Source organism: Diplotaxodon limnothrissa, linkage group LG23, assembly GCF_057381915.1.
Source record: "Diplotaxodon limnothrissa isolate DT_005_m linkage group LG23, D_limnothrissa_male_GT1.1, whole genome shotgun sequence".
Taxonomy (NCBI): Eukaryota; Metazoa; Chordata; class Actinopteri; order Cichliformes; family Cichlidae; genus Diplotaxodon; species Diplotaxodon limnothrissa.
In genome coordinates, this window is record NC_140617.1 from 17327048 (window position 1) to 17351729 (window position 24682).

Sequence of the window (24682 nt, forward strand, 5' to 3'; positions counted from 1 at the left end):
TTCTGGTGCTGCTGATAGTGTTTTCTTCCCCTCCTGCTCCCGCACAAAGTTGCAACATTGTTGTCTGCTCTTACATTCCCACACATTTTACCCTCTTTCTTGAGGGATCCAAATTTTATTTTCTCATTCCCTGTCCCTCCTGCTAATTAGGGGCATAATACAATAAATAAGACTTTGCCAGTGTGGTTCTTTATCACAACTGATCAAGATGGCAAAAGATTATCTGCTGCGAGGGCCATCCAATTGATTTTGGAAGAGAGAGGAGCTTCGGATGATGATGTTGACAAAGAGGTTTCAGAATATTTCACATTTCTGAAAATTCAGAGTCTGACAGTGACTTTGAAGAAGAGGATGAGGTTGAGCACCATTTAGTAACAAAACAAAGATGAGTACCCCATCTGCAGCTAGCTCCAGGACCAGAACAAGCCCACCAGTCAGCAAGTGAAGAAATATGGATGTCAGTAACTGGTGAAATTGAATGGTCTTCTTGCCCAAGAAATGCAGAGCTGTTACTGTGATAAGGCAGGGCCAACACGGCTGACAGTTACTCATGTGCAGGACATCAAGTCTTCATTTGAGCTTTTCATCCCAGATTCCATCCAGAAAATTATTCTGGATTGCAGTAATCTAGAAGGAAGGTGTGTTTTTGGAAAGAAGGAAGGAGATGGACCAAATTCATCTAAGAACCCCAAAGGCCTACTTTGGGGTTCTTATCCTTGCAGGAGTTTTCAGGTCCAAAGGGGAATCGACAGAATCCCTGTGGGATGCAGAAACCGGCACGAACCTTTCCGTGCATCAATGTCTCTGGAAAACTTCCACAAAATTTCCAGGATTATCCGTTTTGATAACCGAGACGACAGACCAGCTCGACGGCAGAGAGACAAGCTAGCTGCTTGGACAGTGTGGGATAAGTGTGTGCACCACCTCCCCCTGTTTTACAACCCTGGGCCTAATGTCACCATTGATGAGCAGCTGATCCCATTTAGTTGTGAAACATGTTGCTTCACGTGTAAATGTGTTGTGTCTTTCCACTCACTCCACTTGATTATAACTGATTTATTTTTATAACATTTTATAAAAAAAAAAAAAAAAACGAGAAGCACATTAATTCATAAATATGATCTAACAAAGGTAAAGGGAAAAAATTAACCATGTTTGCTGTTCATATGGTTTGTAATTGGGATAAAGTGAACATCTGTTGAGTAATTTAACATAAAATTGTTTGATAGTGTTAATTTCAAAAGCCAAAACTCTAGCGGGTCCACCAGACCCATGAACACTGGCTGAGTAACAAAAATATGAACACCACACAAGGGTTAAAAGAACAGATGGCAGTTTACCACTGGTCAGGAATATGCAAGCTAAAACCATCAAACTAACAAAAATTAAGTATTTAAACAGGAACAGGGACAATGTAAACAAATAAAAGAGCTTAGAATTAAAAAAACAAATAGGAGAACTGTTTCTAAATACTGGCTGTATGCTGTACTTGCACATCTAGAAAAAAAAAATCCTCCATTTACCGTTTGTCGTCTTACATAAATATTGTGTACATAATTTTTGCTTTTATAGATACGCAAATAATAATTTAATAATCATGTACTCACCTTCTCATAGAGGTACATGGATTCTCCAGCTCGAGCATCCATCTGAATACTTCCCCAGAACCACTGCGAGAAGAAACAGCAGTTTTTATTGACCCGAGTTAGGACAAAGACAGAAAAAGATTAACAATACTTAATATCGTACCCTTTCCTTTGAAACCAATAAAACTGACAAAGTAAAGAAAATGATACCACTATATTGACTGTGTAGTTAACAATACAGGCAAACCAAGTTATGTAGGTGATTTAACCTTTTCATCCACTGGAAGAGGAACTCTATTTTTCACCCCCTCTCTGACAGCATCGGAAGGAAAAGGGGGGAAGCAGAGACAGTATTGACTGAGATTTAACCTTAACAGAATCCTGATCAGATAATTACTCTGTTTCAGAGCATTCATTATTTTGCTCTGGTGTCCCTGTCCTCCTGCAACATAACCCTAGTGGACACTAATTATTCAGCCATGTCTGGACAGTCTTAGCCACTACCAATCAAACTTGTTTTTGTCTTGAAGTTGCACAGAAACATTACTGTGTGTATGAGATGCTGTTCTGAACTTTTAATAGCTTGTTGGGTGATGTTAAGCAGCTTTAGTAGTTGATCTCAAGAATAACAACAAAACATGGCAGCAAACAGAGAAAAAAAAACTTAAATGTGCAGTTTAGAGCAAATTGAAGGCAGAGTTTAATGACATATAAGGCTGACCACTGAGAAGTAGTAATAATAGAGTAATGACTACCTGTTACCTTGAGTAATAGCTTCTTCTGGGTCAGAACATCAGTACGTTAAAAAGCATCAAAGCTAGTGTGATCCCATCAGTAGATAGTTTCTAGTCTATAATGTGTGTCATTCCATGATAATGTCAATAATTATCCAAGGCTATTTTAAGTAAAAATCAATGCCAAAGACTAGAAAATAAACATATAAAGGCCTACCTCTTGTTTGACCACAAATAGGTTCTTGGAGGGAGAAAATGGTAGCTCCTTTACCAGGTTTTCCTCCACAACCATGTGCGTACATCTTTCATTTCCAACCTCAAGGTACGTGCCACCTTTCATGAAGAAAAACCAGGAGATTATATAAATAAAATGCACACAACACTAAATCCTTATCACAGATTCATTCTGGAACATAAGACAATAACCTCTAAATTACAGTCAGGGTCAGAAAGACTCAGTCATATGGAGCCAGTCTGGGATTACAGACAAGAAACTGTAGAAAAACTGCACAAGTTCTCCACACGGCTTTAAACAAAAAACCTTCCTGTAGTAGAGGGTGCTCAAACTGATTTTAAATGTCTTTAGTGTACTTTGTATGAAGCTTTCATAAAATGTGGCACTGACCGTGTTTAAGAGTCCTCTCTTCCATGTTGGCCTTCTCTTCCTCAGAAAACCCCAAAAAACTGAGAACGCAGTCCTGAAACGGGGGCACTTTGAACTCAGTTCGAAACTCCTCGTCACCTGCGTGGAAATTTCTTCACAAAAAATAAAATTAATAATGACTTTACTGCACTGAACAGTATGTGCAGTAAGTAACAGTAGTGTGCGATGCAATTAAACATAAAATGATTATCTAATGGCTCCTTAACTAACACTGATATGCAAAGTATATAATAGGTGACATGAATCATGCATAGCAATAAGTAAACAAGACAGTTTTACAATTATCCCCTCTGGGCACATAGCAAAGTAATAAACATCCGCTTGATGCCCTGACATGGCTTATTATCAGCCAATTTGAACTCTTGTCAGCACTGCCATCATGAAGACAGTGGTGGAACATGCTTGAAACAATTCAGAAACAACAAAGCTTGTTAGCTTGCACTGGTTTTATACCATTTCAGGATGGGAAAAATCACATTTAGATTTTTCTTTATGGTGGGGGAGGGATACATATACAGTGGTCCCTTGCTATAACGCGGTTCACCTTTCGCGGCTTCACTGATTTATTTTTGTGCAATTATGCATGATTTTTTTTTGTAACAGCACATTGTGTTCTGCGTCCCGATTGGCTGTAGACCATTGTCAATCAATCTCATCCCTGCCGTGTCTCCTGTAAAGTACAGAATGTGTTCAGCTTGTCAAATTTACATAAAGATCTTGGCCAGGTCTCCCTTGAAAAAGAGGTTTTTAATCTCAATGGGATTTTCCTGGTTAAATAAAGGTTAATAAATAAAAAAAGATTCGATCACTAGCAGTGTGACTCTGAAGTGCTATATGTGCTGTATGTTTGCAAGTTTTCTAACCAACCAAAGAAGATGCTAACCATCGCACAAAAAGTTGGACTTCTGGACATGCTAAAGGAAGGTAGAAGTTACCATATTTTTCAGACTATAAGGCACACCGGATTATAAGGCGCATTAAGCGAAACAAAACAGTCAGAAAAGTCAAACTTTACTTAACTCATTCTTCTTGCTTCCGCTACTTCCATACCATTGATTCACAAGGTTTTTAACTTTGTTTAAACAAGAGAGAAAAGTGTGAAAATGTTCGTGCCTGTCTGAGAAAAGTATATAAAGTGTGTAGTCAGGGGTTTTACAGCCTTCAAACATCTATAATGATCGTAAAAAATAAAGCTGGCTACTTCGCGGATCTCACCTATCACGGGTCATTTTTAGAACAGAACTCCCACGAGAAACGCGAGACCACTGTACATGTTTTTTAGTTCACAGGCTTTTGTAGTTTAATTAAATACCATGTTACTTTCTTAAATTCCTCCTGTTTACTTGATAAGCATTGTGAGCTGCCAATTAGAGTGAATCTTCAGAGCAGGAGGATGATGATTATTTTAGCCAGCTGCAGGGTTTGAGTCCCAGCTCTAGGGCGAGATTCTCTTCGGGGAAGCAGCTACTAGAATTGGTGACGATCACCACAATAGCAACCTGGCTAGCAGGCCAGCTGATCGTTGAAAGCCCAGAGAGGATGGGCTGGCACTAGCTGGTTACCTGCTTTACCAAAGTACTGCATGTGTTGGAAGCACATGTCCTTTACATGGTATTCAACATTCAACTTACACATCATCTCTTCTTTCCCAGGCCTTAAGAATCCATGATGGAGTGAGGATGGGTGTCCCCATGCACACTGCCAGCTAAGGACAAAACACAGCAGAGGAGAACACAAATGGGTAATTGGTGAATAAGAAATGAGGCAGAAATGACAGAAATAACAAAAAGAAGGACATGACATTCATCTAGGCACAATTTTGCAACTAAAAGACCGTCAAATGGCTCTGCTGTCACTGATAACAGCATAACTACCTCTCCCATCTGTTTTCATTACTCCTGATCGCCCTGTCACTCAGAACCACAATACAAAACGCGACAGGTACAAACATTTTCTACTTCAGGCACAATATAAAAAAAGTGTCTGGGGTTGAAACAATTCAGTTTTTTTTCTTTAAGTTAGCGTCACACTTTCAAATGGAAAACAGCCTTGACTGCCTCTCACAACAAGTTCACTGCATTTTGTCTTTTCTGCTAGAACAAAATGTACCCTTCACAGTACTTTGAGAAAGAAAAGCACAAAACAATGAAAAAATTAACTGAAAAGAGGAAATAACAGTGAAGGAAGAGAAAAGGAAGAAATGGATTAATAAGAAAATAATTGTGAGGATGACTAAAAGCAGAACAGCATCAAGCATCTGTTCATCCGAGCAGAAAAACGACAAGAATGACAAGTGTCAACCTATTCATCCGCCCACCCATCGATCTCTATTTATCCCCACGGAGGGCACAAAACAGAGAAAACTGCTGTTTAACTGCAATTAAATTACAACTTTCTGACAGACCCAGACATTAGGATTCAAGCTAGGTTGCAGGGGGGCATCACATCAGTCCTGCTCATTCTATTTATTCAAGCAGAGAGCAGTGTTTCACAGTCAAAAGAAGTGGTGTACAATGAAAAAGCCAGGAGGAAGAAATAAGTCACTCAAGTCTCTCTCTCTCATTCATATATATATATATATATATATATATATATATATATACTTCAATTATTTTGGTATCTTGACTTCAGTTTGACATATAGCTCTGTTTTCAGTTGCAAAAAGGGGAGATTTTGTTCCCCATGTTTAGGGTAACATAATTATTCTATTTTTATTTTTTTAATCCTTCTAGTTAATGCATCAAAACAATGACAATTTAGCAGAAAGTATAATAAGTTTGTTAGCTTTGCAAAGGCTGTAAATAATGTTCCTGTCTTCTAAACATGTATTCTAATGGAGTCAAGAACATGTGCGTAGGCTCCATCATTTCCATGCAAGCCTTGATGCGTTATTTTGAGCACCAGGGCAATGAGTCGCCAGCTCCCCAGTTTAAGGCTACTTAATGCAAATCAGGGGCATCCAGCAGAATGTGACGCCTCCGGTTACTCACAATAACCACTGAAGCTAGACACTGCAGAACTAAACTGAAGATCGATTCAGAAACTTCATGCCTTATTTCTGAGTTGTTGTTTTTTATTTTGTAAGAAAATGATTCACTGTGTTTTCTTTGGTTTCAGAGTAGGGAAAAATTTGCCAGTTATCTCTCTTGATAGTATTTGGTGGTGGTTCACCTATCAAGTCTCCAAAAGCTAGAAAGTGAAGTGTTCCTTTGCAGAAAAAAGGCCCCTTTGGAAGTGCTGTCTCTTAACAGGTTTAAAAAAAAAAAAAGCAACAAAGAGTATATAATAGGTTAAGAAGTTTGTCAATTAATGCTCATCCCTTCAACACACTGCAATTAATATTGGATGCACAGAGAGTAAAAAGACAGGAGGGGAAAAGTATATACAAACCCTGTATTTCTCTCCATGAGTGGAGTATGCAACAAGATGAGTGACCTTTGTGCTAAAGTCTTTCCGTATGGTCCCACCCATGTGATGAACCAGATTCACCAAGTTTTTCTACAAAAACAAAGAAAAACCACAAGGTCAACACAAAAATTAATATCAAGGTGGGAAAGGCCAGAAGTTCTTTAATCTAATTTACACCGTATCAGATGATAGCAGAAACTACTTTGGCCTCACACACCACGTGTAAAGTGTTGGATAGAAATTTAACTTTTCTACTTAAAGAGGTTTTTGTTTTTTTGTCTGTTTATTAGCAGAACTACAAACAGATAGTGCCATGTATATGCTTCATGAACTCACCATTTCCTCTTTGTTCCTGAATCCAGTGAAACACAGAGACAGGTTTAACATGGTGGTGGAGTAGAGAGGTCGACATGAAAACTGGAGAGGCTACGATAAAGAAACAGTAAAATTAAAGAGTGGAATTAATAACAAATTCGAATTTTAAGTTTTCCTTTAACAATATTTAAACATTATCTACAACACAAATTGTGCCAGAGCATGCAGGATGCAATGGTTAAGTAAAAGTGACTACTAATTTCAGATAGCAGCCTGTTATAACTGCACAATAGCTTAACATCATTTCCCTTGTCATCAGGTACACCTCGTTCATGCTCTGAATTGTAGTCATGCATGTGTGCGCTGTCTTCAACTGACAAATGCACTCCGTCTTGTTGATAGCAGCCACAGTCGGGGCATATCGTTCGACAACAGTATCCTGTGTGAAGTCTGTCAGACAGACGGCACAGCAGGGAGGAGCTGCTCCTGTTCATCATCCTGTTCTGAGTCACAATGCAATTTCTGCATCCTGCTTTTTTAAATCAAGTTCCATTTCAGGGCCATCTCCGTTGGTTCCCCCCCACACAACAAACAGACAACATATTTCCCCGAGCGAGGATTTCAGAGTGAAGACGTAAATATCTGCTGAATTCCAGAAGCCATGTTTTAGATGAAGCTGAGGAGATGCTGTTCTAGAGAAAATGAAGTGAACTGTTTCTTGATTGCATAATATTGTCAGCAAATCTACACGGACACTTTTTATGCCCCACAACCTTTGCATAAAATCAATCTGTTGTCAATCAAAGACTCACTTCATCCTTCGCAGCACAGTGCAGCACAACAGGAGGCCCAACAATGCGGTGTTCATGTTTGTAGAGGTAGTTGTATTCAGGAGAATCAAATTGTGTGAGAACAAACACCGTCTCAAACTCAGTGTTCTCTCCATCCCCAAACTCCTGGACGCTATCTGTCATTATGAATGGGGTATTGATGTCCTGAATAGGAAGAACAACAAAATGAAGTTACAGATCAGTGTGTGGCAGACTGGTGAAATCTAATGTGTAATTCAGAAGTACAAAAACACTACATATAGGCTTGTTAGTGTTTAGGTCTGTTAGTGAGGTTTAATAATTTTAGTCCAAGTTAGCTGATCCAATGAACTGAAAAAAATAACTTTTTGTTTCTTCAATAACAAGAAATTTTGGTCTTTACAGCTAATCTTAGAAGAAATATCGGCACAACTGTAACACCAACCCTAGCCCTTACTGATATATGTTAACAGGTTGCTATGACTCTAAAATAATCAACTGGTCAATAGAAACACTCAGAGAATACAAAGTGTTTCTGGGAAATCTTGGATCCTGCCATTTATTTAGCAGCAGTAAAAAAAAATTGCTCTGCTTAGACTCAATAAACACAACAAGTCCTATTAACTCCCATTCAATGGCACATTTACATGATCTTGTAGAGGTGAGGCTCTATAAAACATATGAGACATACATCAGTTAGCCATACCATCAAATGCAAGCCGAAAGGTACAAAACCTCCAAAAATGTGTGCATTTTTGTTTTTTGGGGTTCGTTTGCTTGTTTTTGCCCCATCGACATTGGAGGAGAGAGCGAATTGTAATTGCAAGTTAACAGTTTGGCTTACTCATAAATATTTACTCCATTGTTAAACCTGCCTGTTACAAACAAAAACAAAAAATCCAGTTGATGAAAAAAATACTAAAGTCATACTTTCTTTCAAATGTTACTATCTATATCTATCTATATACACATTAGGGGCGCAACGATACACAAAATTCACGGTTCGGTACTTTGGTGTCACGGTTCAATATTTTTTTCGTTACAAAAAAATGTTCATGCCTTTTTAATTTGTCATTTATTATAAATATATTATTATAAATATATATTTTAACTCAAAAGTACAGTTTTTAAATTTAATGTTGCTGAAACAACAAAGTAATAAAAAAAAAATAAAAAAAATCTATCTGATCGAGGAATCACTCATCTTTGGAAAAGAGAGTTTATTACAGAGAAATGGCTCTTTCCAAAATAAAAGCTATACTATCCGCTTCTTCTGGGCTATATTCTCAGCAGCATATTAAACATATCAGGTCCCCATGAGGAGAATCATGTGCTAACGGCTGTCTAAATGACTCGGGTAAAGTTTGTAGCATGCGTGCTTGTTGTTTTTGTCTTTGCACTAGGATGATGTCGGTGTAAATGTGCAGTCATATTCGTTGTGTTCCCACTAGTGCTGTCAGCGTTAATCTGAAATGACCTTAACGCCACAACACGGCAAATCTCCGTTAACGAGCTACCGCGGATCGCCCCGTGCGTGGGGCTGGACGGCCAACACGTTAACGAGCTAACTGCGCTAACGCACCAATTCCCACCCATGTAATTGAGAATTGCGTGGCACATCCGACATACTGTTTTACTTTAGTCCATGACGCGCTTACCTTCAGAGTCATAGTCACATGAAAACCAAAATAGTTCCAAACGCCACATCTGAATGAGGGTGGGGGAGGTTCAATTTGCCATGTTGCAAGGAGAGCTTAACTTCTGTCTCCCGAGCTTACCCTGCGCTCAGTGAATCTGCGTTCGACTACTCCGCCTAGGCTGCACTGTCGAGGGCAGATCCACTGAGCGCTCAACACAGACAGCATCGTCAGAAGGAAAGTTGATCAAATAAATTAAAAACATACATATGCATACCGAACCGAAAGCACTGTACCGAACGGTTCAATATCGATACGAGTATCGTTGCACCCCTAATATATATATATAAATAAAAAAAATTTGTGCAAGTTACACACTTTCAGAAAGTTGAGTAGAGTACTGTTGATGAGAAAAGAAAATGAGTTTCCCTGAGCTTTAAGACTTCCCAGGTTAATGTAACTGCAGCCTGTCCTGACTCAAGCTCCATAAAGACACAAGGCTGCAATCTATTCATTTCATTGAGAAAGAAAGCAAACTTGCATGTTTCTGAACTTTTCAAACCATGTCTTTAACAGAAGATGACACTCAAAACTCACAGCTTCTTGGGTACATTACTATTAATGCCCCTGCAGGGCATGGTCCACTTATTTTTCTGTGTGCAAACAGATTTTCATAGCACCATTTGCAACTCTAGCGTCTCCATTAACAGCAGGAAATTAACCATTTTCAAATGCCATTGAGGTAAATTGAAAGTATTTGAAATGACTTCATATTATCTCTCAGCCAAGAAGCCGGAATTTGCATTTGAGTGCAAATCTCTATTCCAGTTGCTGATCCAGATCTCAACAATTACATCCCTTATTTTTAAATATTCACCCCACAAATCAATTCCACATCAGTGAGTTAGACATGCACCATGATTGAATGAGTACCCAGTGTGAATTAAGACTCATGCAGAACTTCCCCAAGTTCCCATCAAAGTGTCAGACAGTCACACAGATACGCAGACACTGTACTATACCATATTGACTATAGATTTTATCATCATTTTCTCCTCGGCACCCGCCTCGCCTTTTCTTATCTTTACCACAGGTACCTCCATTACTCTGATGGCCTGTAAAAATCAACCAGTAGGAAGTGGATGTCAAACACTGGCATTTAGATGAAGAGCATTTTTTTTTAAAAAAACAAACAAAAAAAACATGAGAAGGACAGAAGGTTGAGACAGAAGACAAATGCATACAAATTAACCCCACATGAGGAAAAACAGAGCAAGGCTGGGTTTATGGAAGCAGCAAGGAGCAAGTGAGGAAAAGACAGGGCGGAGTCTGTGTCCTTGCAAAGACAGTGGCTTCAAACAAATATCAGGCTCCAGAGGGGGTAGGCAGGGTGGAAGAAGAAACTTCAGTTAAAAATTAATATAAAGTTCAAAGCCCTATGGGAGGAGGAGAGAGGAGGAGGACAGAAACAGTAAAGACATTGTGGTGGTGGGGGCCTTGTTCTGTGGGATGACTGAGCAATGGCGGCGGGCGGTCAGGCAGGCAATCGGGAGTGCTCTGATGGAGCTGTTGGCAGATGTCTTTGGATGTGGCTGCGCTACAGGATTGGCAGGGAGAAATAGATGATTTAAGAAAGGAGCCTTCAAAAGTGACAGGGCTCAGGAGACCAGGGAAGGAAGTCATTCTAGCAGCACTTAGTCTACAGCCACGCCTCCAAATCACCTTCATATGGTGCTACTCAAAGACTCTGCTATTTCAACTATGCAGCTTACTGAAGCAGACACAAACATGCCCTAGACACATAAATATTCCTATATTCACATTTTTACGGGGTACAGCGTTTTGTTTATTCAACATATTTTTGTTTTGTTAAAAGGAATTTAAATACGACTCCAGGCTTTGCTTGGTTCGGCACACATGAAAAAAATACAGAATATTTAAATCCAACATGGACTAACTGGTCACAAATTATTTATTTATTTTTTTTAAATGAGTGCACACCCAGAGTTGTATATGAAAATGAATGGGTAAGCCAGGTATGTACTTGGAGCTTAAATAAACAGTACTGAGGGTCATGAAGGCAACTCTTTGTATCCAGCTAGATAACCATGGCAACTTATGAAAACATAACCTTGTCTAACTGGATTATGTTCACAGTTACCGTTTGAAATCAACTTGCAGCAATACATTTTCAGTAATTTTTTTTTTAAAGTGTGCTCCAAGTGTAACAAAGATTCTTTCCTGAGGAAACAGCTTACAATTTAAACAAAGATCAGATTTCCATGGCAGAAGCTTAAGACATAACATGTAAATAACATTTTTTTAGTAGTAAAGTGAAACCGAGTGTTAAAAACAATAAAACCGTCCACTGCGCCTACACTCCATGTTTTTCGTGTTTTTGACTTCACCAGCACCCCACGCCCCTCCAAACATATATCCTTTGTAAAGAAATCCACTGTTGCCCCCTTTCCTGTAGTCAGACTTTTTAACTAATTATTCTACAACTGCATAGTGTCATCAGGCAACACGCTGCTGGTTTTATGGAGGACAGCACGCAAGCAACTCTGCATAGGTCACATACACAGAATCCACAAAGAAAAGCCAACTATGATGAACTTGTATCAGAGTACACGCCTCTGGTAATGCGTTTAAAACCAATTAAAACCTATTCCTCAACTGCCTCTTTATCATTAATGATTCATTGCTTGCAAAAATGTCCTAAAATGAATCATGTTTTGTTTTTTTTAAACAAATGCAACAGTCAGTTAATATGACATTTAGCAATTGAGCATTCTATTGATTATTCCATTGATTAATTAGATAAAAAAATACCTTTGTCTAATTAGTGAACAATAATAAACATTCAAAAGAGAAAATACACAGGGTTTTGGTTTTTTTTGTTTTTTAAATTAACTGGCTATTGGTTTCCATTTTAACACTTGCAAGGTTTTTAAGTTTACCTGTGTACAAAATCAGCTTTTTAGAGCTGAGGGGTAAAAACGTAAACCCTTTAATTACATTTATGAGCCACATTGAATTTTGTTTTTAAAGAAAACATTTTCTTAAATGCAAAAATATATAACCTCTAAGACAGTCCAAGGTCAAAGTAAAATAAAATAAGACATACAAGCAACCTAAACTAAGGGTTAAAAAATGATTTTATTTTTTTTTTTAAATTACCTTTACTCTGTCTTCTTAATAGATTTGGCTAGTGTTGATGTGAGTTTGTGTCTATAAGCCTTTAAAGGAGAATGTGATGGTTGCAGTGACTAAAACTGAGCATATCAGCATTTTGACATTTGCCCTGTGCTTTGATGCAAACTTTTGTTCTGCTGGAAACAAGACATTAAACTGACGTTCAATATAACGATATATATCGGATGACGAAACTACTCATTTTACGCTATCGTTTGTTTCGTGGTGTCGCAAAATAAACTGTTTATGGCAATATTTTTTCATCCTTTTGATGGTCACTGTAGTGGCTATATTTATTTCTTCTTTTTCCCTTTCTCTTATATTTAATATAACCACACTACTGACGGACAAGCGCCTGTTTTATGCGTTGTGGTTAGCAACAACGACGGTAACACCATTGCGTGTCCGCTTGTTTATGTTCCACGTAAACCTTTCACAATAAAGCTCAAGATCCTGTTGAGACTTTTCAAAATAAACTGAATCACGTGAAAGAGCAGATTATTTACGGATGAGAATTAAAAAAGAGCCGCCAGGTGCTAAAAAATAAACCTTAGACTCAAACGTTAGAGCAGGCTTTTCCCCGCAGCACGCCGTGTAATAAATGCTCACAAAGAAAACGGCGGCTGTTACAACTTATGTCTAAAAATGTATCGTTTCATGCATCGGTTAAAACACTCGACTCCAGGTACACTACGCGCAGCTGGAAACACTTCCCTCAAGTCGAGCTGCCCGAGATTCACATAATTTATAGAAAATGTTACATATTTGTGATTTATATCGTTATCTGAAAAATGTTATAAAATCCTTGAAATAAATATGGTCTAGTTCACCCACCTTTAGACTCTCCCCTTTTTGTTCTGCTTACAGGTATTTCTGCCATGTAAAATTGCATGGCTGCTGTCAGCCTTCAGCAAGCTGCCTAATTTAACTACAAACGGCAATGGATTGGAGCATTTACAAAGTTCACGTTTCTTTATGTTAGAGTTTATTAAACAGTTGGTTTAATGAAGGATTTCACAGTAATTAATAGGGATGACAAAAACAAGCGCTATCATTTGGGCACTAGAAAAACTCCACCGGAGTTACCGCCTAACAGCTTTGCTTCTTTGCTCTTCGCTGTGTGTATACAGACCCTGGTTCCACATTAAATTATGACAACATTATGGACAAGGCTGCTTAATAAATCGTTTCAGCCCAAATAACAATATTACGCTAGTTTTAAAATAGAAGACAAAAGACAACAAGTCATTCATTAATAGATAAAAGTGGTCAGAACACCCTCAGCTACAGTTACACAGTACTGTAATGTATATTTACACAGTAAATATGCAGTATATGAACCAGTTAATGACATGCCATGTTTCTTGATTTGTGCATAATTACATAGAATAAATCTAATTAAACAGACGCGTATAGTCTGGTGCCACAATTATTTGCATTTTCAAGACATCTATAGGACCCATCCATCATGTTCCAATTTGTGCTGTACCAGAAGACTTTCTAATCTAAGAAATCTGATATTTGGATAAATTACAAGGCCATTCTGCCAAACATTTCAGCTAACACCACACATTGACAAAAGTCTAGTGGATTCAGTGTATTGGCCTGTGACCTACTTTTTTTGTTTGTTTTTTAAAAAACACAGAACAGTGATGTTGACCAGCTCAGATCATGGAGGTCTGCAACCTTAATAGATGCACAGTGGAAGTGTAAGGTTGAGAGAAAACGATGTACCTGCAGTGCTTTGGCCAGCTCTCTATTTCTGCCTGCTTCTCCCACCAGAACAACCCGTGTCTCCACTTTTGGCAGCATATCTGACAGAGATGAACAGAATAGAGCCAGAGTGAGCAACAGGAAAATGGAAAGGAGAATCAAGAACAACTGAACACACACACACATACACACAAAGCAGAATGTGGAACCATGTGATAGCGACTGATCAAGGCAGCAGGTTGTCTCTGGGGAGAAGAAAAGTTGTTGTTTTTGTCTTCCGTTCTCATTTTGAGTGACAGTCAAACAAGCCTAAAATGAACTCAGTTGCAGCTTATTATCAGTGTCTGATCCAAACCCTGACAGTTACCTGTACCCAACCTCCAGCCATATAAAAATAAATAAATAAATAAAAATCAACCAGGAAATCATTAATTATTATTATTTGCAAGTTTTCATTATTGCAGCTTTTCAAAAAAAGTCATATTTAACAGTCAAATGAATCCCTTTAGGAAAATTCAGGAGTCAGTAGGTAACTTTGGAGGAAGAACAACCGGTTCTATTAAAACCAATACACTGGCTGGTGGATTGCTCACTGCAATCACCAGCATCAATATGGTGCCTAAGCCATTTATACTTGTGACTGGGGTACTTAAGTCACTACAGTTTCTCCTAAATTTCATGTGGTACTGGAAAGAAAAAAAAACTAAACAAAACATTGGAATAGAAATATTCTCCATTAGTGCCCAGATCTGCTTCTGTATCTAGAAATCTCTAGGCTCCCACACTGACATATCATAGTCACGCCTCAAGCATGTCCTTAGTATGCATACTGTTTGTGCCAAGTTAAAGAAACTGGGTGATATGCCAAACACCAGAAGTAATGGAGCCACTTTCGGTGTTTGCTTTGATGGGAAAGGCTGACAGTGGTGAGTAAATTGTAATAAACGGAAAAATGTGAACAGATGAGCCACAAAAAATAAAATGAACTAAATAAATAAAAAACATAAGCACTTGCTCTCCTGAGGTAATGTTGAGGTTCCCTGGCAAATGTACTGAGTGGGCCAGGCCAAGTTTCGCTTATTTTCGCATAACCGTCGGGTGTGGTTTGGCACACGGATGCCTTATAAAGACAATCAAAAACAGATGTTGCTTTAGTGAGTAGTTTAGAGGAAAGATTTTCTGATTTCTTGAAAACTGTCTTTCCTCAAATTTTCAAAAACAGAAACAAAGATGTGAGGATAGGACAGGAGGATAGGAGGTTTAAGACTTAACAGAACTACCCTGTGTACACAGTAATAGTTTCACACAGTACCTGAGGCATAACACAACAGCTAAGGAGGTGTTCATTTAACATTAGTTATTTTAAACTGTGACTCTTGTAAATTAATTTTGAGTACTTAAAAGTAATTTTAATATTTTGCCCATGCATTTGTCATCAAGTAGGCTAAACTAAAGAGCAAAAAAACAAACCCAACCTTTGACAGGATCAAAGTCCAGGTAATGGGAAAATCTTACCTACTCCATGGGAACTAAACAGTACAATTTTTTTTTTCAGTGATGTTGTATTTAAATGGTTACACTAGCTGAAACTAAAGTGACAACTGAGTGAAGTGAATGCATCAATAAATCCAAGATTAAGTCTCTAGGACTAGTGACTTTTGCCTTTGTTTTTCTACAGCATAATGTTAACTATAAGATTTCTTTGTTGTAACCAAAGACTTGATTTGGAGAAAAAACTGAAGATCACTTAGCTGCATTTTGACTTTGAGAGTCTGTTTTAGAAATTTAGGCAAGGAAGAAAAAAAGAAAGTATGCACTGACCTTCCCCATCTTCACATCCCATGCCCAGAAATACATGATCCTTGGTGGTTTCAGCAATCCTGGAATCATAGACCGAAGAATCCACCAACAGACTCCGAGCTGTCCCTAAAGTCAATATGCTGCTGTCAGCCATGGCAGGAACCTAAGGAGGCACCAAACTTTCAGAAGTTACAGGGTAGAACAGAGGCACAGAGAGACAACACAACGAGGCAGAAAGGCTAGAGAAAAGAGGTATACCAACTAGGAAAGTAAGAAGAAAGATGTCAACTGAAGAAAGTGGCACAACTTGTCACGATTTCAGACACTAGAAGTGCTTGTTAAGTTCAACTCTAGGCAATGCAACATATTTGGACAAAACTGGCATAAAAGCTGTTAACAGTGAAACTTCTTCTTTATAAAAGTTGTAAGCAATTAAGGAAATATTATTAAAAACAGAATCCAATGTTAGTGTTTATTGCAAGAGGACAAAAAGTATCGTGACAACAATCCCTTTCAAACCCACACCGTTAAACACATATTTTATAAAGAAGCTTCATTTTTCTAGCTCTTGCGTTTAAATCTAAATTTAAACCCATGAGCTAGAAAAATAGCATAGTTCAAATTACTGCAGAATAAGCCTAACAACTCAAAGGAAGATGATATCCAAAAAAGGGCTAGCTCAATTAACGTTAGCTATTTACGCTACTAACGTTTAATATTTAACATGGCGCCTCTCAAAAAGTACAGTAATAAAAATGCAGACTTACCGACTGTTTTGATGCCTTCTAAAAAAAAAAAAAAAAAAACTAGCTAATGAATCTCAACTGGCCGCTGAATCAGTAATATTTAACAAGCTTTCTAGCTGACCTAGCTAGCCACCAAGCTAGTAAGTCAACAACACAATTAAGAACTCGTCACAATTCCTCTTCGGTTCAAAACGCTCTTTAAAACAGCTGTAACATCGCTCCGTAAAATCACAGGTCTAGTATCAATGCATGTTGGTCTTTATAAATGACAATAGTCCAAAATGACTACTTCAGTTTGTTGACAGCTAACTACTCGACACTATTGCAGAGACGGTGTCAGTGTGCTGCTCCAGCTCAATTCAAAAAGCAAGGCAAACAACAGGACAGCGCGCTGATTGGGTAAGAGTGACAGGAAGCTGAACGCTTCCGTCCAGCGAGGCCCCTGATTGGTCCGCTCATTCAAATAACGATGCGCACAACAGCAGTATGCAGACAGTCTGCACTCTGCATACACCCAGTGATGTTACATTCAGGTTCCATGGGAAACTGAATCGCTTACAAAAAAGAAGGTTCAAAGTCTCTTTCTCTCTCGCTCTCTCTCCACATAGGTTGTGTTGGTTTTTAATTTAAGAAATAAACCTGAACCGTTGCTTCCAAAATATTTTTTTTTTTAATTCTCTGCAGATCCTGATTATTTATTCCAGCATTTTTTTAAAAAAATATTCCAAAGCAGTACATGGGACATGTGATAGGCCTACTGCTGACATACAAATATTAGTTAAACAGTTTAAACATAACCCACTAATAATGACAACAAATTTTAATGTGAAATGCATTAATTTCATGTGTTCATGCATACCTACACAGCTGTTGGTTTCCTGTGCAGTCCTGAAAATGCTTTTGTTGTTGTTGCTGTTTTGTTTTGGGGGTTTTTGCTATTTTATTCTTAACATAGCAGAATGATCTAAAACAACACACCCTGTTGCATTTATGCTGGTGACTATAACCCATGGGTGTATCCTATATCAAAATCCAGCTCTGTAATAAAATATGTGTGAAATGTTTGTAATTCTCCTTTCACACTTTTGCTTGCTCTCCATTATGAGAGAGAGAAAAAGAAAAGCAATGCAAAAGTGTTCACACTGACAGTGAACTCTTCCCAGGCAAATACTAACCCCTATGCCTTAGCTCCTTAGGTTAGGCTCATACATATGCACACACAAATACACAAATCCATCCTCATAAGTGCACAGTCCAACATATTTATTTTATGCTTTATACATAAGTATCATATGCAGCATGTCACACTTTTTAAGCTATTATTATTTTAATAGTTAACTTGTTTTCATAATTATTCCAAGGTAATCCAAAGAACTCTCCTCTGGGACTGCCTTGGATGTGGGTTTGTGGGGTTTATATAGCCATACTCAAAATGGTGTGGATATTTGGTTAATCTTTGTGGGTCTCGACAACAGTACACAGACCACCGACAACCTGAAGGAACTATCTGGGTAATCTGACACTACTTCCTCTGGTTATAAAAGATACAAAAGGGCCATTAGCTAAGCAGAAAAAAGCAAAACTCATAGCAGTAATGATTCAGGAAACTCTTATAGGACCATTAGACAGGAAAGTGGATCATTCCATTGATAGAAATGATGTGGTTGTTGTGTTAGCACTTTCAAGTGTTCCCAGTGGCCTTTAAAAATATGATGGGGTTTTTTAGGATAAAAAAATAAAATAAAATAATTAGTAAATCCTCCAGAAAGTAGCTTCGTGTGCTACATGGTTCCAAATCTGCAACTCCATCCACTCTCATCTGATGACTCGGGACAACAGCAAATATTTTGGGGCTTAGGTACAGCCAGCGCATATCTTGACTAACGAGTATACAAGTATAATTCATTGTCCACAGTTTAATGTTGATGAAAGTAAAGTTGAAGAAAACTGATGAAAAGCTAAATCATTGTCATGATAAATGATGGTTTTGAAATTGCATATTGGCCGGTCTTCTTCCTTTGCTCTACACACAGACTATTTGCCTGCGGGCACTCAAAGCCTGAAAATGTAATTTGTCAGTTATACTCAGACAGCAAACAGACCACAAATGGAAATGAAGAAAGGCTTTGGTTACAAGAATCGTGTCTCTTGTCTATGGATGTAGTATCTGCATTAGAGATGGACCGATCCGATATTACGTATCGGTATCGGTCCGATACTGACCTAAATTACTGGATCGGATATCGGAGAAAAATAAAAAATGTAATCCGATCCATTAAATATCACGAAAGCACCTCACAAAACTTGCAACACGCCGTAACTCGCCTCAGAACGTCGGAGCAGTATGCATCACGTGATAGAGCAGCTGTGGCATGCGGGACCTGTCGGTGGTCTGGATAGCATTTGGAGCTTCGCTAGCAACCTAGCATTTCATCTCCGACAAAGTTATCCCCGAGAGAAGTAAAGCAAGTGTGTAAGTCCATCTCTGAATGTTTGTAAAGCATTCCCACGTTAAGCTTAACGAGCGACTGCCTCTCGCTCTCCGGCTGCTACTTCAATCGTGAAACTGCTAATGATCAGCTGATCGGCTTTGCAGCAGAAAGAGGAAACCAGCGGCTGAACAACAGCAGCACGTTTAAGCTTGATCAGCTATTGTTAGAATGTATTTAATATTACTTTCTACTCCAGGATCTTTTTCTACGTAGCTGACGGCTGGTAACTGTGCAGGGGCGGATCTAGCAAAGTTTAGCCAGGGGGGCCGATAGGGCATTAACTGGGAAAAGGGGGCACAAAGACATACTTTTCTTTCTTATTCTCATTTAAAATGTCTAGCTTTTAATAAATAATTATCTGACACCCAAAGTTTTAATTTGATGTAAAATGAATAGAAGTCAATTACTGTATATAGTGACTATTAAGTCTAATATATATATACCCTAGTAAGCTATAGTACATTTTCCTTTGGGAAGGTACCATCTGTGCAGTCTGCAATTTTGTTGAAGAAAGATGTTGAATCTATTTAATATTTCTTGAAAAATAATTGATTTCTGTGCATTTTTTTTCACACTGCATCAAATTAAGGTTGATTACGTTGATTAAGCATCATGAGGTGGAGCGTGAGGGGTGGTTCCCTATTTTTTATTTATTTATTTTTGTTGTTGCTGGGAGTTGGAACCCTATTAGTTAGGTTGCTTAATATTTACGCTAAGTACTCTTTAAAATACCAGAATAGGGAGGATGGTGTAGGTCTAAGTTTATTAGATTGATCAGTATTGCTGAACTATGAAATATTTTTTTTGTATACAGGTATAACAGAATAGCTTTAGTGTAGTTGTTGTTTTAAACTTGAGTATGAACTTGCAGACTTGCAAAATGCAGCAAGATATTTTAAAAAACAGTTTTGTTGATTAAAAAACATTATATCGGATTCATATCGGTATCGGCAGATATCCAAATTTATGATATCGGTATCGGTATCGGACATAAAAAAGTGGTATCGTGCCATCTCTAATCTGCATATGTATATGCAGACATACATGGTACCCAAAGAATGTTATATATCCCTTTCATTTTTCATTGAAGGGGACAACGCTCATTTCTCAGCAGAAAAATAACTTATTTATCTTTTGCCGGTGGCCTTCTTTTAAAAAACCTCCAATGAAATTAAATTGTTAACCTTTACATCCACATTGTTTTAAAACATATTGGGAGCAAAATATGCATTAACTGTCATTTGTGAGGATTTCCACTTTGGAATGAAATTATGCCGACTGCACTCCCAAATATACAGATCCAGACAGTCAAGGTTTTCTACATAATAAACTAGGGACAAGCCTGTAGAACCCTATAGAACTAATATTGAGCTAATATTATATCCACACATACTAAAGGGTGCAAAGATACAGAGTTACATCCAAATCCTTTAACATATGAAATGAACATTTTTATCAAAAACAAAATCTAATTGATGAGTTAGATTTTCAGGGATTTCTTCAACGTGAGGAGAGGAACTCTAACCTGAACCACTACTGATTCATTATTGATAAGAGCACACTCACTAACAGCAAAAGACTTTGCAAATTAGCTTTGCTTTGCTTGGGTTTCCAGCCACAATATACTACTTAGCTGTTTTAAGATAAGATAAGATAAGATAGAACTTTATTAATCCCTCGGGTGGGTTCCTCTGGGAAATTCGACTTCCAAAAAAAGCATAACATTGGATTTGTTCCAGTGACTTATAACCACAATATGATTCCTCTTAAAAAGTAGCAATAACTAACATGAATGAACTGTGTTTGAACTATGCACCACATCTTTCTTTCCCTTGGAAAACAAATTTAAATACATTTATTTTATATTTTTCCCAATGAAATGTTCAGACTCCTTCTCTCTCTCTCTCACACACACACACACACACACACACACACACACACACATCAGTGGCCCTTTGGCTAGCAGCACTTGGTCTGGAAGACAGTGAAGACAGTGACTTCCAGCAATTCCTTTGTTTTTCTTCCACTGCTTTGACTTTTGTGAGAGCCTTAGTATGCTTTTCGCATTCCTGAGCTGTCGAACCACTCCTGCAGTCATCTAACTGATACACACACATTCGGTCTCTGTCTTTCTGTATTTAGCCCTCAGGAGGTTCACGCCACAGAACAAAGCTTTGTCAGGACCTTATCTTCTTCTATGCAGCTTTGTCTTCCTCAAACCTTTAAAGTTCAAGCTCAGTCCCCTCTCTTTAGTGCTCTGTCACCCACAACCTAAGTACTTCATTATGAACACACACCTACATATTCAGACAGACAGGTTGTTTTCAGTGTTTCTGAAACCGCTGCTCTCCTGTGGGGGAAAAAAAATCTGTGGGTGGCAGTTCTGTGGAGGGATAGTTGATAGCAGAGGTTTCCAGGCTGGTATAGGTGACAGAAAGGTAACTACTTATTGGGATTGTGGTGAACAAAAAATGGAAAAATGTTGTAGCTAGAGGTGTGTGGGCTATAACAGCAGAAGACCACTTTATGCAAAATAGACAATTATTTAAAAAATGAATATCACAGTGCACTGAAGAAGATGTGAAGCTAGAGGCCGAGACCATAAACTTACAGAAAAATGTTTTCCTGATAGTTTTCTTATTTATGATTTCTACATTCACTTTATTAAGTGCACCTTGCTAGTACTGGGTGAGAACCTCTTTTGCCAGAACTGTTTGAATCCACAGAGTTGTCTGTGAATTCAAGAAGGTGCTAGAAACATTCATCAGAAAGTTTCGTCCATGTTCGTCCGCATCCCAAAGATGCTCTATTGGAATGCGATCTTGTTATTGTGGAGGTCATTTGCAGCAGCCATCAGGGGATTAGTAAACTGTAGTCATAAATAGATGGGGATGGTCAGCAACAATACTCAAGTGGGATCTAGCATTTCAAAAATTCTCAGTTGCTGTGTACCAAGAAAATATGCCATACACCATCACACCACCAACAAGTGAAACCATTGATACAATGCAGGATGGATCCATGCTGTCATCTTGTTTATGTCAAATTCAAGGTCTACCATCCAAATGTTGTAGCAGAAATCAAGACTCATCAGGCTAGGCAATATCTTTTCAAACTTTACTGTCCAATTTTTAGCTGACATGAGGGTCACATGGTGCGGTCTTCTAATTGTCTCTTCTGTTGTGCAGCCAGAGAACTTCTTCTGCATGTCTTGGTTGTAACAGTTACAGTATTTGTGTTGCTTTCTTGTCAGCTCAAAGCAGCCTTATCATTCACCTCTGATTTCTAAGAATATTGAATATTTTCTGTGAACCCTAGAGATAGTTGTGTAGGTCACACCAGCTGTTTGGCACCAACGACCATGTCACGATCAAAGTCACTTACATGGCTTTTTCTCCCTGTTCTGATGCTGCTCTTTAGTTTCAGCCATTTTTTTCAACCATGTGTACATGCCTAAATTAAGCAAGCTGCTAAATGGCTTATTAGATACTTGCACTAAAAAGCAGATGAACTATTACTGGGAATTAGAAAGCATTCAGATAATGATTTATTAGTTTTAATAAGAAGAATTGATCGAGACTATGTTCAAGATGTATATTGAATGTTAAATATAAGCAATATACACACTTTAGTTGGTTTCTTTCTTTATGTTTCTTGCATAATGCATGTTTTTAGAAGACACCCGTGAGCACTCTGATAAAAATGGTAACCTAACTTAATTCCATGTCAATGTCTGAGGCCAGAAAGACAATCTGGAGCATTTAAGACTTTAAAACACTCATCTTATCTCTTTAAATTATGTTTTCATCTAGGGGTAGTGAATAGGAAAAAAAAGAGTTCACACCAGTCAAATACAGAGAGAATACATTATGCTTCAAGTCTAACATTAATAGCCTGCTCTCTTCCTCTTGAAGGGGGATCAGAGACTCAGTTTGAATGATAATGATGCAATGCCAACCCTCCACCATACCTGAGAAGCCACCGATCACTGACAACAGAATAGAAATAAACCAGGGCTTTTCATGATGCTTGTATTTCATCACATACTTTAATGTGTGAAGAGTGACGATACTGCCTGTTTTATCTCTTTGTCTTTCTCTTTAACAACCCAACTTGCAATAATTGCCTTTCATTTCAATACAGCCTTAAATCATTTTAATACAGTTTTAAATCAAAATAAAACAAGCTGCGATGACAAGCAGAGGATTCTTCTCTGACAGCCCCTGAATTCACCGCCTGCTGGCACAGACTTTAATAACATCTTGTTTGAACACCCATCTTTTCTTCACACGAGTCTTGTCTGGTAGATCGGGAACATGGTGAGGTGTTGGAAATCACATCTCCTTTATATTCTCACTGTGCCTTTTTTTCCCCTTAGTCTCAGGGCTTATGTTTGCTGAATTATTAGTCTACAGGGTTCAATCTTCGGTTCAACCGATAACAAAGAGGCTGTATCCAACTACTTTTACAGGCACGGCAAATTTCCTGTTACAGTACAAGTAGAATGTATGTGTTTTACTCCTCTGATGAATCTACATTGACAACTGACAATAAAAAAATGTCAAGGATGTATAGATACCTTGCAATTACATCAGTGATGACTGGGAAAGATTTCCTCTTAGAGGTTTGTAAAAGAATGAGTTTGCTGCAGTCACGTTAATGTTAATGATATACTGTAAGTAACATTTTCTCAGCATTTTAGTTTGTGTCATGGGCTAAAAAGATATGTTTTACTACATTTATAGTTATAAAGCAGGAACAATTGACCAGCCCTGCACTTCCTGCTATAGTTTTTAGTTTGGGAAAATGTTACATTAGTGGAACTGGTGCTTACGTTCTCTCTGTGCTCTTCTTTTCTCTCTTCTCATTCCTCTCAACCTTCCTGGCCATGGCAGATGGCTGCCCTCCCTGAGCCTTGATCTGTTGGAAGTTTCTGCCTCTTAAGTGGGAGTTTTGCCTCTAACTGCTTACTCATGAGGGAGATCTTCATATAACTATATGTGACTTGAGATGACAATCGTTGGGATTTGGCACCAAATTAATAAATTAAATCAAATAAAGAAATAAAACGACTTGTTTGCTCATTTTGATTGTGGGGTAAATGCAATCTGTGGACTTTTCAACACAATCTTTATTATTCCCAAGACAGATGCAAACAATGTATTTTGAGGCCATTCAGAAACAAAGCCACTTCTTTTATAGATTGGAACCTTCTGTTTGTGCTTACCAAAGTTGCTGTGTGTTATTTGGTAGATTACATTAATTTACTGGGTGAAAATGGTTTCTCTAATGAATAATGGGGGGGGGGGGGGGGGGGGGAGAGAGAGACCCTAATACAACAGATATTGAAATAGAGATTGCTCTGTGAAATGCCAGCAGTAAAATTATCCTGTTTTATAAAAAGACTTTGCATATACTTTTCTTGCACATGTAGAAACTTTTTTTTTTAGCAGAAGTAAAACAATCTAGCCTAAGTTAGGAATAATCGAATATATTTGAAATAAGAAATGAAACTGTGACAAAATTTACATTGCAAATGCATATTATCACAACAAAGCAATGCAATATGTACATCAGATGACA

The 24682-nt window shown here is 38.1% G+C and overlaps 1 protein-coding gene across 1 annotated transcript in view; it reads right to left on the reverse strand.

Annotated features, from left to right (window-relative positions):
* The window catches only part of ect2 (epithelial cell transforming 2), a 31390-nt gene extending 14704 nt beyond the window's left edge, over positions 1-16686 (reverse strand). Inside the window, exons 1-11 of the mRNA XM_085348009.1 lie at positions 16629-16686; positions 15883-16024; positions 14083-14162; positions 10176-10268; positions 7520-7702; positions 6729-6818; positions 6375-6482; positions 4616-4689; positions 2946-3076; positions 2538-2653; positions 1608-1670 (exon numbers count right to left, since the gene is read on the reverse strand). Of these exons, the coding sequence (XP_085204135.1) occupies positions 1608-1670; positions 2538-2653; positions 2946-3076; positions 4616-4689; positions 6375-6482; positions 6729-6818; positions 7520-7702; positions 10176-10268; positions 14083-14162; positions 15883-16015 (1071 nt within the window). The 5' untranslated portion in view covers positions 16016-16024; positions 16629-16686. The remainder of the gene's footprint in view (positions 1-1607; positions 1671-2537; positions 2654-2945; positions 3077-4615; positions 4690-6374; positions 6483-6728; positions 6819-7519; positions 7703-10175; positions 10269-14082; positions 14163-15882; positions 16025-16628) is intronic.
* Between the last annotated feature and the right edge of the window lie 7996 nt (positions 16687-24682).